Source organism: Podarcis melisellensis (genome assembly GCF_964234715.1).
Source record: "Podarcis melisellensis genome assembly, chromosome: 8".
Classification (NCBI taxonomy): Eukaryota; Metazoa; Chordata; class Lepidosauria; order Squamata; family Lacertidae; genus Podarcis; species Podarcis melisellensis.
This window is the reverse complement of record NC_138540.1, coordinates 29,067,546-29,082,407: the sequence shown is the minus strand read 5'-3', so window position 1 is coordinate 29,082,407 and position 14,862 is coordinate 29,067,546. Positions and strand designations below refer to the sequence as shown.

General features: G+C 45.8%; 1 protein-coding gene across 4 annotated transcripts in view; it reads left to right on the top strand.

Annotated features, from left to right (window-relative positions):
• Positions 1–14,862, top strand: part of AJAP1 (adherens junctions associated protein 1) — a 121,701-nt gene that overhangs the window by 45,533 nt on the left and 61,306 nt on the right. For all 4 annotated transcript variants that reach the window (XR_014171315.1, XR_014171316.1, XM_081923768.1 and 1 more), the window contains exon 2: positions 693–1,429. Coding sequence is in view for 2 of the 4 variants with exons in the window: in XM_081923768.1 (XP_081779894.1) it covers positions 693–1,429 (737 nt within the window). In the remaining 2 variants the exon portion in view is untranslated. The remainder of the gene's footprint in view (positions 1–692; positions 1,430–14,862) is intronic.

Below are 14,862 nucleotides of genomic sequence, written 5' to 3'. Positions count from 1 at the left end.
TGAGGTAAAGTTCTTAACCTTAGGTACTACTTACAGGTTAGCGGAGTTTGTAACCTGAAGTGTTTGTAATCTGAAGCGTTTGTAACCCAAGGTACCCCCCCCTCTCTCTCTCTGTGTGTGTGTGTGTGTGTATATGTGTGTATATATATATATATATATATAAAGAAATGTCATCTGTTCAATATTGTGGGCATCAACTAGATATATTTTGGGAAAACATTTTGGCAAATGTGGGTAGGGAGACCTTTAAGGTGTCTGAGGAGGCGTTCCAGCTCTGGAAACAAAAGTGCTCATTAACCCAAAACGTTGAGCCAATTTGCACATTTGGGATAACAGTATGGTCCAGTCCTGCCTGGACTCCACTCTTGCTGACTCAACCACATAAAATGTCACATTTAAAGGGCAACCTGTGTTGAAATCCAACAAATCTTTACCACCCAAAGGTTTGGTCCCCCCCCCGCCCCCCACCCAAAGGTTTGTGTGCCAGGGAAGAAATTTCAGAGCTAGCCCACTCTCTGATTTGTTAGCCACTCATGTGAGATAAGGTTTCAGAGACAAGCAGAACTGCCAGATCCATGAGCAACAGTCTGGAGAGTTTTAGTGCGTCATCCTGCAACACTCCCCTTCAATGAACTCTGCTGACTTTTCTGTTTGTTTGCTTCTTTCTAACACAGCTCTGTGTCTATCTGCAGGTCAGGTTATCCTGTACGAAGCCATGCTTGGATTTTAATAGCCATGTTCCGACTTGCCATGGATTTCACCTCTTGTGAATCTTTGGGCCACGGTCATAGGCCCTTGCAAAGACCAGGTCACCGTGACCGACATGGATTCTGGCATAGTCCTTTGTGGAGTCTTAGATCCGGGCAGCAAGCCAGGAGTTATGGGCTTCCGGGGAACCATGCTTTCCCCTATTTGGAACGGTCTAACGGACAGCTGGCCAGTACGTATCATTCCAAACGTCTACACAAAGCCACGGACCTCCTCTGGGAAAATGGGCACCCCGAGCACTTTGTGCCCGCCAGATCAGACCCTTCTCTGGCAGATGGGAGTACAGCATACCAGACTTACTTGAGGAGGAGGAAAAGGTACCTCCGGGCGATTGGCAAGCCCACTCCAGAGACCGAGGTGATTGTCTGGGGGTCCACAAGCCCTTTGGAAACACTGGAGAGCTTCTCGGGAATTTATGGCAGTGCCACCACCATCTCTGTTTTGCGACACAAGACCACCACCATCTCCACCACCACCACCACCACGATCACCACCACAACTGCGGCTTCCACGACGGTTCAGCCAGAAGGACCTGGACCTGGGATTGGCACACCCAAGAACAACCCCGGTGTGATTAGCACAATGGTACCACCTGCCACTTCTGATGGGAACAGAAAAGAAGTTGGTGCCCCTCCGCCCAAGATCCCAGGAGACACTTCAGGTATATTTCTAGATTGCTTTTAGATCTGTGTGTATTTGCTTGCATGTGTGCAAATGTTGCGTTTCATTTCCAGTTGTTGACCCAAGCAGGAAAACCAACAAACATACTGGGTTTCTATTGTGATTGGATGAAGGGGGCATCCTGTGTAACAGAAATGCAACACACACACACCACTAATTCATAGAACATGATATCAGAGTGGTTCACAACAATTTTATATAAAACCATGCAAAAAAAGCCATATAAAAAAGTTAAAATCTGGAATTAGGAAACTATTGTGGAAAGCTGTATTATCAATTGCCTGAATGCAGCCTGATAGAACAGAAAGGTTTTCAGCAAGTATTTAAAAGTCGGCACAGAAGGAGCTTTCTGAATTCGCTGAGCATTACACCATACTGGGCCAATGACACCAAAGGCTCGTTTTCTTGTTAGGATTGAGACCGAAATGGGACAGAATTAACTGCTTAGCCCATCTGTGTAGCCCACCTGACCTTAATCACTCCTCTGCCATTTTGTAACCCATTATAGAAAACCCACAGTGTGGTTTCCTTAATGCCAAAATAATTTTCTTGAACACAGTTGTATGCTGGTAAGTTACTTAGGACTGTCCTATCATTAGGCAGTTGCCTCAGATGGCAGATATTGGGGGGTGGGGCAGGGGGCAGTGGTGAAGAGATGGTGGAAGAAAGGTGTCTATGTACCAGTTGACCAATCCCTGCTCCCTCTAAACTTCCTTGTTGACTTCCAGTGTGGTGGAGGATACCATCATGTTGGCAGTGTTGAAGGAAGATTCAGCTCCCAGTCTGGTCAGCTTTTGCACCTGAGTCAAAGGAGGCACTCTCTAGCTTTTTGTTTCAAGCAGCAAAAACATAGTCTTTCCCCTGAGCCCCCTAATGATCTGGACATGAGCACAATAAGAGCCTGCTGGATCAGAACAATGGCCCATCTAGTACACAGTGGTCACTCAGATACCTATGATGGGACGCCTGCAAGCAGGATTCAAGCATAAGATCACTCTCCCCATCCTGTGGCTTCCAGAAACTGGTATTCAGAAGCAATTCTGCCTCTGACGGTGGAGGCAGAGCATTGCCATCAAGGTTAGTAGCCCCTGATAGTCCTCTCCTCCACGAATTTGCCTAATCCCCTTTCTAAGCCATCCAAGTTGGTAGCCACCACTGCGTCTTGTGGCAGGGAGTTCCGTAGTTTAACTATGTGTTGTGTGAAGAAGGGTTTACTTTTGTCTGCCTTGGTTCTTTCAACATTTAGTTTCACTGGATGTCCACGAGTTCTAATGTCTTATGAGAGAAGGGGGGAAACCCCACCCCTTTCTCCTTCCACTTTTTCCATGCCATGCATGCATACTTTTATAAACTTCTATCATGGACCCATTCTTGGGAGTAGTTTTCTACTAAAGATACAAACGAACAAAAGGATTACAGTTGAAAATGGAATGAAATGAGTTTCAAGGAAAATGTTCAGCCACTGAGCAAACTGGAACTGCCTCCTTCCCTCCCTCTGATCCTTCATTTTTATGTGTGGTACTCACTGGGGGTTTAAAGGGGGTTTGTCTGTAAGCTCAGTAAATCCACACGTGGGAGCCCTGTAATCGAATCTAAGCGCCATGCTCATTCCTCATAGCGCAACGCACCGATTCCATTCGCTCAGCAGCTGGAAGTGGACTTTCCATTTATTGCAAATTATGTTTGCTATTACAGAAGTTTAGACTGGAAGGCCCTTTGCCACACATGAAGTAAATTAAATCGCAGAGAATGTTGGTTGTGACTCGTAGAGCCCAGAAAGATGCTTCTCTTTAATAAAAGGGAAAGAGAGGAATTGTTGGAATTTACAGTATAATCTATACCCAGATTAATTTCTCTAATGGACCCATCTTCTAGGGAGAAATAGATATTAACTTATTCCTTTCCCTGAATACTGAACTAGGCATTAGAAGGAGTGTTTGGTAGGCTGCTGAAACGAAAAGGAAAAGCAGCAGTCTTGCATCTGCTCCTTAGCCAGTGCAGCGACCTCCAGATTTAGACTACAATTCCCAACAGCATAAGTTAAGGATCAGAGACAATGGGAGCTGTACACCACAATATCAGAAGGTTGCTGTGTTGACTACTCATGGTGTGGCACTATCAACCTGGAGTGCTATGTCCAGTTCTGGGCACCACAGTCCAAAGGATATTGGGATAGCTCAGTTGGTAGCACATGAGACTCTTAATCTCAAGGTTGTGGGTTCGAGCCTCACCTTGGGCAAAGAATCCTGCATTGCAAGGAGGTTGGCCTAGATGACCCCCATGGTCCCTTCCAACTCTACAATTCTATGATTCTACGACAAGCTGGAAGGTGTTCAGAGGAGGGTGACTGGGTTGATCAAGAACGGCTATGAAGAACGGCTGAGGGAGTTGGGTATGCTCAGCTTGGAGGAAAGAAGACTGAGAGGTGATGTGATAGCCATCTTCAAATACTCAAAGGGCTGTCTGTCACAGCCTGTCCCAGATAAGGAAGGCACATGTTTGTTAGTTACCTCTTTATTGGTGAGAGAAACACTGATAGCAGCTTCGTCCATGCTCTGGATAGGCATGCACACATGTGGGATGCTGTTGTGGCCACCAGCCTAAAGGTAAAGGTAAAGGGACCCCTGGCCATTAGCTTCAGTCACGAACGACTCTAGGGTTGCGGCGCTCATCTCGCTTTATTGGCCGAGGGAGCCAGTGTACAGCTTCTGGGTCATGTGGCCAGCATGCCTAAGCCACTTCTGGCGAACCAAAGCAGTACACGGAAACACCGTTTACCTTCCCGCCAGAGTGGTACCTATTTATCTATTTGCACTTTGACGTGCTTTTGGACTGCTAGGTTGGCAGGAGCAGGGACCGAGCAACGGGAGCTCACCCTGTCGCGGGGATTCAAACCGCCGACCTTCTGATCGGCAAGTCCTAGGCTCTGTGGTTTAACCCACAGTGCCACCGGTGTGCCCATGCTTCTAGGCAGCTGTCCACAAATCTGGACCCTTTGGAGCAGTTGCAGCAACAGGGAAAACCTTCCCTTTTGCCAGCTTATATACATTTCCCTGACAGGTCGCCAACCCACAAGCTGCAACTTCTGCATGGAAGGTGCCACTGCCCTTCCCACTTCAAACCCCTCCTGGTTTTAGGAGATGCTGGGTGGGGGAGCTTTGTGGGGAGTCTACTGACCTGTCTTTTGGCTAAACAGCCTCTTCTTCTTCTGGCACACCTTCCTCTCTCTCGGTCTGCCCTGACTCTCCCTCCGCTGACTCCTGCCTTGCAGGCAAAAACATCACATGGCATAAATCACTGCTCCCTTCTTCTGGGTCAATCTGCTGGTCCTCTGCCTGCACCACACACTCTTCAGAGCCTGCCACTCCCTGACGCCAACACATGGAAGATGGAGCAAGTTTATTTTCTGCTGCTCTGGAGGGTAGGACCCAAACCAATGGGTTCAAATGACAGGAAAAGGGATTCTGACTGAACACGAGGAAGAACTTTCTGATGGTGAGAGCCATTCAACAGTGGAACAGACTCCTTCAGGAAGTGGTGGCCTCTACCTCTCTGGAGGTTTGCAAGCAGAGGTTTGGATGGCCATCTATCAGGGCTTCTTTAACTGTGATTTATGCATTGCTTGGGGTCAGACTAGATTGCCCTTGGGGGAACCTTCCAGAACCACAATTCTGTGATTCTACCATTCTATTATCCTAAATGCCTGATGGCAACATGGTTAAGGATGCATCTGGAATTTATCCAAATTTATTTGTAGACTCGGGAACTCTAAAGTACATCATTTTGCTTGCCGCGTCTCCTGATAGCAGCCTTGTGGCTCCAAGGTGAATAATGTCTTGTTCCAGCTTGAGTCAGGCAGGAGGAGGTAGCAATCAATCTTTGGAATTTTATTCACTGGTTGGTTTTCATTTATGAATTGCTTCCTATGCGATTTAAGAAACAAAAACAGCAGAAATGAAAACCTACACGAAAGGACTCCATACATAAAAGCAATTAAAACAATTTCACATGCGGAAAAGCAATTCCATGGATGAAAACAATTTCAAATTTCATACAGACTGGGGTTATATATATATATATATATATATATATATATATATATATATGCTTTCGTAGATTTTCACGGGTACAGGAATGCAGGTTTTGGTGTCCTCGGGTGTCTTCCCGTATATATATATATATATATGCAGGTTTTGGTGTCCTCGGGTGTCTTCCCGTGTAAAAGTTGGGGTGTCTAGGCGACGTTTCGACGAGGTCTCACTCGTCATCTTCAGGCTGGTGCTTTCGGCTTCTTGTTACTGGAACAGAGCAGGATCTCAGTGTTTGAGTTCCTATAAATACTGTTGAGGGGGTGTGGTGTATAGCCTCCAATGTTCTGGGCAGAGAGGAAGTTCCCAGGCTAGTGTGCCTTTTCTTCTTTTGTTCCTTAATTACTTGAGGGATATCTTGAGTGATTTCTTGAGTGATATCCTGAGTACCACTTAGGTGGGTCATTAGGTGTGGATTAGTTGCTAAAGTCTTTGTGTCTTGACCTCTTGAACTTTGTGAAGAGTTTTTCTGAGAAGATGGCTGTACTGCACTTAGTTGTGCTCTGGCTTGGCTTCGTGTATAGGGGCGAGCTGTGGTTTTGTGGCCTGTGTCAGCCAGATCTGTGTAGGGATTGCAGGGGGGTGCAGCATCCGGAGGTGCCACCATGGTTTGGCTACTGGATGGTGTCTGTAATTTATCTGTGGAGAGGGTCTGGGTTTGGGTCTGGTGTGGTTGATTGGTGATGGCGTTCTGTGTGCCTCTGGATCTGGTGTCAGTTTTTGTGGGGAGGGCTAATTTCCAGATGTCTGGCAAGCGGGATGTGTCGTCACGCTTGTTCATGTTGTGAGGGTGTTTCTCTATCTCGATGGCTTCCATGATTATTCTCTTGTGGTGATGTTCCATGTTAAAGAGCAATTTGGAATCTGCAAAATTAATTTCGTGTCCTGTTTCTTTCATGTGTTGGAAAAGAGAGGAAGTTTTTTCTTCTTTTTTGACGGCATAAGACAGACACACTCACATAAGACAGACACACACACCAACAAACTCCACAAACTAGAGAAACGCCAGAAGCCCAGCCACCCTCCACAACAACCCATGAAACAAACAGTACATAACATATCAGACAGGATCCTCACCACAACTGAAACCAAAGTACTCTCCAAAGGTTTCAACTTTGCAGTCGCCCCGAGACGCATCCCCACGGAAAACATCATATGCGGAGTCGAAGCTAGCCTAACCAAAATCAACCCAGATGAAGCCAATAAAATCAGACTTGAAGTCACCAACATCCTCTGCTCCAGCAAACCACCCAGAAGCAATTTACACAAAGAAGAACAGAAAGCACTCACCAACCTGAGGAAAGACAACAACATAATCATTCTCCCAGCAGACAAAGGTAATGCCACTGTTGTGATGAACACATCGGACTACCAAGCAAAACTATCAAATCTACTCCAAGATCCTACCTACCAACCTATAAAAACAGATCCCACCACCTATCTGGAAAAAACCACCAAATCCAAAATAAAAGCCTCTCCTATCAGTGAAGAAATCCAGCTAAGAATCATCCCCAGAGAAAAATCATCCAGATGCCCCAAACTCTACGGCCTCCCCAAGATACACAAAGAAGGAACACCACTCAGACCAATAGTCAGCTCCATAGGCTCACCTCTACAAAATCTCGCTAAATTTCTCGCCAAGCAACTTCAGCCCTATGCAGAATCCATCTCTTCACACGTTCCAAACTCCTTCCAGTTCATAGAAACAATAAAGAAGCAAAACCTACATCCTAATGACCTACTTGTGAGCTTCGATGTTGTATCTCTCTTCACACAAGTGCCCATTAATGAAGCCTTGACAGCCATTCAAAACAAATACAATCCCCCCGAATACATCTTGGACCTGACCAACCACTGCCTAACCAACACGTACTTCATCCATAATGGACAAAGATACAAACAGATAGAAGGAGCACCTATGGGATCACCCCTCTCACCGGTCATCGCAAACCTGTACATGGAACACTTTGAAACCAATGCTTTAGACAAGTCAGAACACAAACCCAAACTTTGGCTCAGATATGTTGACGACACCTTTGTAATTTGGCCACACGGGAAGGAAAAACTGGATAGCTTCCTCACACATCTCAACAGCCTACACCCCAAAATACAATTCACTATGGAAATAGAAGCCAACAACCAACTTCCCTTCCTTGACGTCCTAATCTACAAAAAACCTGATGGCTCCCTAGGACACACTATCTACCGGAAAAAAACACACACCAACCGCTACTTACATGCACAATCACACCACCACCCTGCACAAATAAACTCCGTAGCCAAGACTCTCATCTCCAGAACCAAACGCCTGGCTGACAAAGACCACTTGACAACTGAGTTACAGAATCTCTCAAATGTGTTAATTGCCAATGGATACCAGCAAAACAGGGTTACGAAGCTAATCCAAAAAGAAACACCCCCCAAAAACCAAGACACAGAAGAAAACAATGGCATGGCCCTCCTTCCTTATATCAAGGGCACTACAGATAAAATTAGCAAAATCCTCCATAAACACAATATCAAAACAGCCTTTTGCACCAACCAAAAAATAGCCAATATCCTCAGAAACCCCAAGGATAAAATCCAGTTGGAAAACCAAGGGGTCTATGAAATACCCTGCAAAGTCTGCCCAGCCACGTACATTGGACAAACAAACAGACGAATAAATGCACGTATCGCAGAACACAAGAATGCCGTCAAAAAAGAAGAAAAAACTTCCTCTCTTTTCCAACACATGAAAGAAACAGGACACGAAATTAATTTTGCAGATTCCAAATTGCTCTTTAACATGGAACATCACCACAAGAGAATAATCATGGAAGCCATCGAGATAGAGAAACACCCTCACAACATGAACAAGCGTGACGACACATCCCGCTTGCCAGACATCTGGAAATTAGCCCTCCCCACAAAAACTGACACCAGATCCAGAGGCACACAGAACGCCATCACCAATCAACCACACCAGACCCAAACCCAGACCCTCTCCACAGATAAATTACAGACACCATCCAGTAGCCAAACCATGGTGGCACCTCCGGATGCTGCACCCCCCTGCAATCCCTACACAGATCTGGCTGACACAGGCCACAAAACCACAGCTCGCCCCTATACACGAAGCCAAGCCAGAGCACAACTAAGTGCAGTACAGCCATCTTCTCAGAAAAACTCTTCACAAAGTTCAAGAGGTCAAGACACAAAGACTTTAGCAACTAATCCACACCTAATGACCCACCTAAGTGGTACTCAGGATATCACTCAAGAAATCACTCAAGATATCCCTCAAGTAATTAAGGAACAAAAGAAGAAAAGGCACACTAGCCTGGGAACTTCCTCTCTGCCCAGAACATTGGAGGCTATACACCACACCCCCTCAACAGTATTTATAGGAACTCAAACACTGAGATCCTGCTCTGTTCCAGTAACAAGAAGCCGAAAGCACCAGCCTGAAGATGACGAGTGAGACCTCATCGAAACGTCGCCTAGACACCCCAACTTTTACACGGGAAGACACCCGAGGACACCAAAACCTGCATTCCTGTACCCGTGAAAATCTACGAAAGCATATATATATATATATATATATATATATATATATATATATATATATATAACTGAATACCTCTCAACTTGAGAGCCTGGTTGAAAAAGGAACACTTTCAATCAGCACTGGAAAGACTACAAAGCCTGTCTGATAGCGGGAGAGGGGGAGAGAGAGAAAGACAGAGTTTTGGTGGTTAGATGCTGCTACACATAATACTTGATTCCAATATTATATGGATGGACATATGGATGATGAGATAATATCTGTGCGGTGTTTGCTTGGGTATTTAAGGAGAGCAAAGAACCAGCGTAGTGTATATGGAATAGAAGTTGGGAGACCTGGGTTCAAATCCCTGCTCAGCTGTGAAGATAACCCAGTAATCTTGAGCCAGCCAGTCACCACTTCTCAGCCTCAATGTTCCTCACCTATTCATTTAATCCTCACAACAACCCTGTGAGGCAGGTTAGGCCGAGAGGCAGTGATTGGCCCAAGGTCACCCAGCTTCATGGCCAAGTGTAAAACTGAAGCTGGGTCTCTTGGGTCCTAGTCCAGTACTCTAACCACTACTCTCTCTCTCTCTCTCTCTCTCTCTCTCTCTCTCTCTCTCTCTCTCTCTCTCTCTCTCTCTCTCTCATCCTGCCTTAAAACTCACATGCATTTTGCACATGCTTTTCTCCTGATGTATTCATTTTGCATTATAGAATCCATTCCTGCAGATTTATATTCCGTAATATACACCATTTCGGTGCACACTACAGATTGTTATATATAATTTTTGAGGAGGAGGAGGAGCAGAAGCGGAAGCTAACTCCTAACCCTAACTCTTGCCTTTGGCACCTGATATGTGTGTTTCGAGGACCCGCCCTGTCTTTGTGAATGTAATATGCTTCAATTGTTTTTAATTCTCAGTTTTAAATTGTTGTTCCTACCCTGCGACCTGCTGGTGACAGGTGGGTAATAATCATAGCTGTCAATGTTTCCCTTTTTTTAAGGGAAATTCCCTTATTCCAAATAGGATTCCTTGCAAGAAAAGGGAAAAGTTGACAGCTATGGTAATAATAATTTCAGATATGAAGAGGTATGAATTTTGAAGGGTGCTGTGCATAGTTAAACTATGGAACTCACTACTGTAGGGGGTTCGTAATTTTTTGTTTTGTTTTGTTCATATGGTGGCTCAGAAAATGCAAATTAGGTAGCTTTGCATTAAATTATAAACTAATTTCTATCTCATTCACTACCTGGCCCTTACAGGATAATCATCTTACTTAGAGTGGTTTGCTACAAAAAGGCAAGGGGTCACAGACTGGGAGGTCCCCGCCTCCTATGCTATTTGTAGCTGAAACCTGGAGATTAGGTGAGGAGGGATGGAGGGAACGTGTGCCCCTTCACCCTTCCTACAGACACCTTGCTACCAATTCCGATCACTTACTGATTCAGTCCTTGCTCCTGCCCCTACACCCTCCGGGGGGGTGCCTCCACTTCCGAGGATGTGAAGCAGGCTTTCGAGAGCTCCGTTGCTATTGGCAACAGAGTTCGACATGTGTTTGAAGTGGAGCAAGTTCCGCCCCCACACGCTGATACTGAGAGAGCATCGCTCTGTTGTGGGGAATGAACAGGAAAGGGCATGTATTTCAGGATCTTTCCCTGGAGGGGAGAGTGTTGCTAGGCATTATCCCTGACTTTGAGAAAAATTGCAAGGTTTTTACCCCCCCTCTTTTCTTTTTTCTTTTCAAAAACCCAATAACAACTTTCTTTTTATAAAACTTTACGAGAGTTCCTCTTGATCAATAATACATGATGTATATAATCTTGGCTTCAGTACACAATGTTACATCTTGTTAGACATTAGATCGTGTTACAGCGCACTTGTGTGCCATAAAAGAAGGCCGATGCCTCATAGAAGCACACAATTGGACACTCTTGGAAACCCAAAGCAATAATGTAGAGAGGAAGCTTTCCACTGTGTCCCTGGCTGAATCAGGGCTCTGGGCAAACTTCCTTACACTCAGCCTCTGTTGTGGGCAGTAAATTGTAAGCCAGTGCAATATAGCAGCTAGGGTGTCGGTCTGCGACCTGGGAGACCAGAGTTCAAATCTCCCGACTTGGCAATGAAGCTCCACTGGGTGACCTGGATTTACGGTTGCTGCGTCTCAGCCTAACCTACCTCACAGGGTTGTTGTGAGGGATTGAATGGAGAGGGAGGAGAACCGTGCATGCAACCTTGAACTCACTGGAGAAAAAAAGCTGGTCTATAAATGCCATAAGTAAATGAAATAATAAAATTGTGTCTTCTTCAACTGGTAGGGTGGGCTCATCCCTTAGACAAGGCTGCCTCTTGTGTCTCTGCATGAGTTGCTGGTTTACTATGAGAAGAGGGTGCTGGTCAAGATGGGCCACTGGCCAGATCCAGCAGGGTTCTTATGCATCTGTAAAATGTGTGCAATTTAAATGCAATTTCTTTTGTTGCCATTTCATTTGGAAATAAGCCTACAATAAAATGCAAGTGAGATGGAATGGAATTAAGCTGAACCATACATTTTTAGTAGTGGGGATGGGATGGATAGTGTACAGGAAGCTCAAGCCGGAATGAAATTGCACCCTCTGCACTGAGGGGTGGGTGGAATTACTCTGAATCAAAAGCGCTGGCAAAGTGGTCCCCAGCGATGCTCAGAAACCAACTTTTAAGGGCTTTCAAAACCCTTGCTCAAAGAAGATGAGGTGAGCTCGAAGTCTTCCTCATACCTTCTCCTTTGCAAGTGGAAAAAACAGCGTGGGGAATGCATGCGAATTCATCAGGAATAAGATGGGAGGCATGAGGGTTAGGGCAACCCCTCAGCTTGTTTTGACCTTTAGCCTCCCCATTTGGCCACAGGGGATAATGCTAGTAACTCACCACGAGCCACAATAGCTATGCTCTGCCTCAGGCATTGGCAAACTCAGCCCTCCAGATGTTTGGGGACTACAGCTCCCATCATCCCTGACCACTGGTCCTGTTAGCTAGGGATGATGGGAGTTGTAGTCCAAAAACAGCTGGAGGGCCGAGTTTGCCTATGCCTGTTCTACCTCCACTGTCAGAGGCAATAGATGCATCTGAATGCCAGTTTGCTGGGAGAGAGACACTGTAGCACATGTCTCCTACTTGGACATCCTGTGAGAATAGGATGCTGGGCTGGAAGAACATTTGGACTGAACCAGCTACAGGATCTTCCTATGTTGTTAGGTTCACAGTATAGCCCATTCTACAACCAAATTCTACTCTTTTGTTGACTAGGCTTTCACGTATTATTCTTATTATTTATATCCTGTCTTGCCTCCTGACAGGAACTCAAGGTGGCTTACAGATAAAACAGGTGTGGGGGGTGGGAAAAAACCATCCTTAAAAAACAATTAAACAGTAATAGAATTAAAGGTTTAATAGAATTAAACACACACATAGAGTAAAAACATCATTGCCCCAGCACTTTCTTTAAAATCAGTGATTTTATTGGAACAAATCTTCACCTACTGGCTGGAGAACGAGGAGGGAGCCAGTCTGTTTTTTCGTGGAAGGGCATTCCAAAGTCTGGGGCCAGACACCAAAAAGGCCCTCTCTTGCATCTCCACCAAGCATGCCTTTGAAAGTGGCAGGACTGGGAGAAGGGCCTCTCCTGAAGAACTCAGAGCCTGGGCATGTTCATATGAGGGGAAACTGTCTTTCAGATAGCCTGGGTCTAAGTTGTACAGAGCTTTATAGACTTCTGAGGTCTATGAAAACAGTTGATGCCATAAAGCTACAGGCTCGACATTAGCCACTCCCTTGGTTGACTATATCAAATAAAACTGTTTCCATGCAAGTTCCTATGACTCTAAAGGTGGAGCCGCCATAGCACTGCCCCATATTTAGACAGAGTTTAAGTGAGGGCTTAAACTAGGGTGACAAATGGTGGGAATGCATGTGAGCCCCACACCCTGCAATCATTTCTATGAAGGCTGACTCCTGTTCAGGGGAGGGGGAATGGGTTTCTCTTGGAGGTGGAGTGGAGGGTGGACACATGGGGAGTAAATCTTGCATGCTCCCTTCTCCACAGGCAAAGCCCCTCACATATTTACTTGCATTCTTTTATAAAAAGGTAAAGTAAAGGGACCCCTGACCATTAGGTCCAGTCATGACCGACTCTGGGGTTGCGGCGTTCATCTCGCTTTATTGGCCGAGGGAGCCGGCGTACAGCTTCCGGGTCATGTGGCCAGCATGACTAAGCCACTTCTGGTGAACCAGAGCAGCGCATGGAAATGGTGTTTACCTTCCCGCCGGAGTAGTACCTATTTATCTACTTGCACTTTGACGTGCTTTCGAACTGCTAGGTTGGCAGGAGCAGGGACCGAGCAACGGGAGCTCACCCTGTCGCGGGGATTCGAACCGCCGACCTTCTGATCAGCAAGTCCTAGGCTCTGTGGTTTAACCCACAGTGTCACTCGTGTCCCTTCTTTCATAGGGCTATGCAAATTGAGCCCGAGATGTGATGTGTAATCTACCATGCATCTGCCTGTGGTTGGCATTTTGAGCTATTAACAATGTGTCATGGGATGCTCACGGGTGCTTTCTTTGCTTGCTAACTGGTGCAGCCCATGGATTGTGGGGGGTGAATGAAGGCATCACTTAGACCCACCCCTCAGCCCCATGTAAATTGGGTGTCCAGGGCTCATCCTGGTATGGGACCGCAAGTGTTACACATCCTCAAAAGCTTTCCCTTTTTGCCCCCTGTGAAATATTGGCTGGTATGGACCGTTACGTGTTTCACCAAAATATCTCTTCTTTTCTCCAGCTGGGAAACACAAGCATCGTTCTCCGCCCCCTCCCCATCAGTCCTTTCAAAGATCTGGAAAATGCTGTTTCTCTAATCTTCTCTGCAACCAAAATGATGCGCTCAGCATCTCCAGATCCCCCTCCCCCTGCTTCTGCTGGTGTTTTCTAAGCAGATACCTCAGGTTGTTGCTAATTGATGTTTTACCCAAGGGTTAAGGTTTGGGCAAAGGATAATCCTGCTGTTCCATACCAACATCTGACAGGTCTGAGTCACGAGGGGAGGGGGGAACCACGGCAATGCAATGCTTGAACCATCATCGACTGACCGCCCCTAATTGCAGTGGCATGCAGATTGGCCCTGAGCAGACTCCTTTCCCGCTTGCTGATATCAGAAGGAGATGATCAGAGTTAATTTGCCGGATTGCAGATAGGGAAGAGTAATGCTGAATTGCTCAGATTCTCGTTCCTCTCCTGCGCTGTGTAAGTCATCTCTGACTCTATTGTTATGAGAGAGGGAGAAAATAAACTTTTCCCTATCTGCTTTCTCGATGCCACACATCATTTTATAAACTTCAATTGTGTTGCCTCTTAGTCACTTTTTCTCTAAACTATAAAGTCCCAAAACACTGCAACCTTTCCTTACTTGCTTGGGAGTCTCTCCATCCCCTTGATCATTTTGGTTGCTCTTTCCTGAACCTTTCCCAACTCTACAATATCCTTTTTGAGGCCAGAGCTCTACCTGGTATTCCAGGTGAGATTGCATCATGGATCACTTTAACGGCAGGGTGATATCAGCCGTTTTATTCCTTTCCTAGTGCTCCCTTGCATGGAATTTGCCGTTTTCACAGTTGCTGCACACTGGGTTGACATCTTCATCAGGTTATCCGCTGCACCCGCAAGGTCTCATTCCGGCTCATTCACTGCCAGCTCAGACGTCATAAGCAAATATCTGAAACTAAGGTTTTTCATGGCATTATATTTGCCACAAGGGGCAGCTG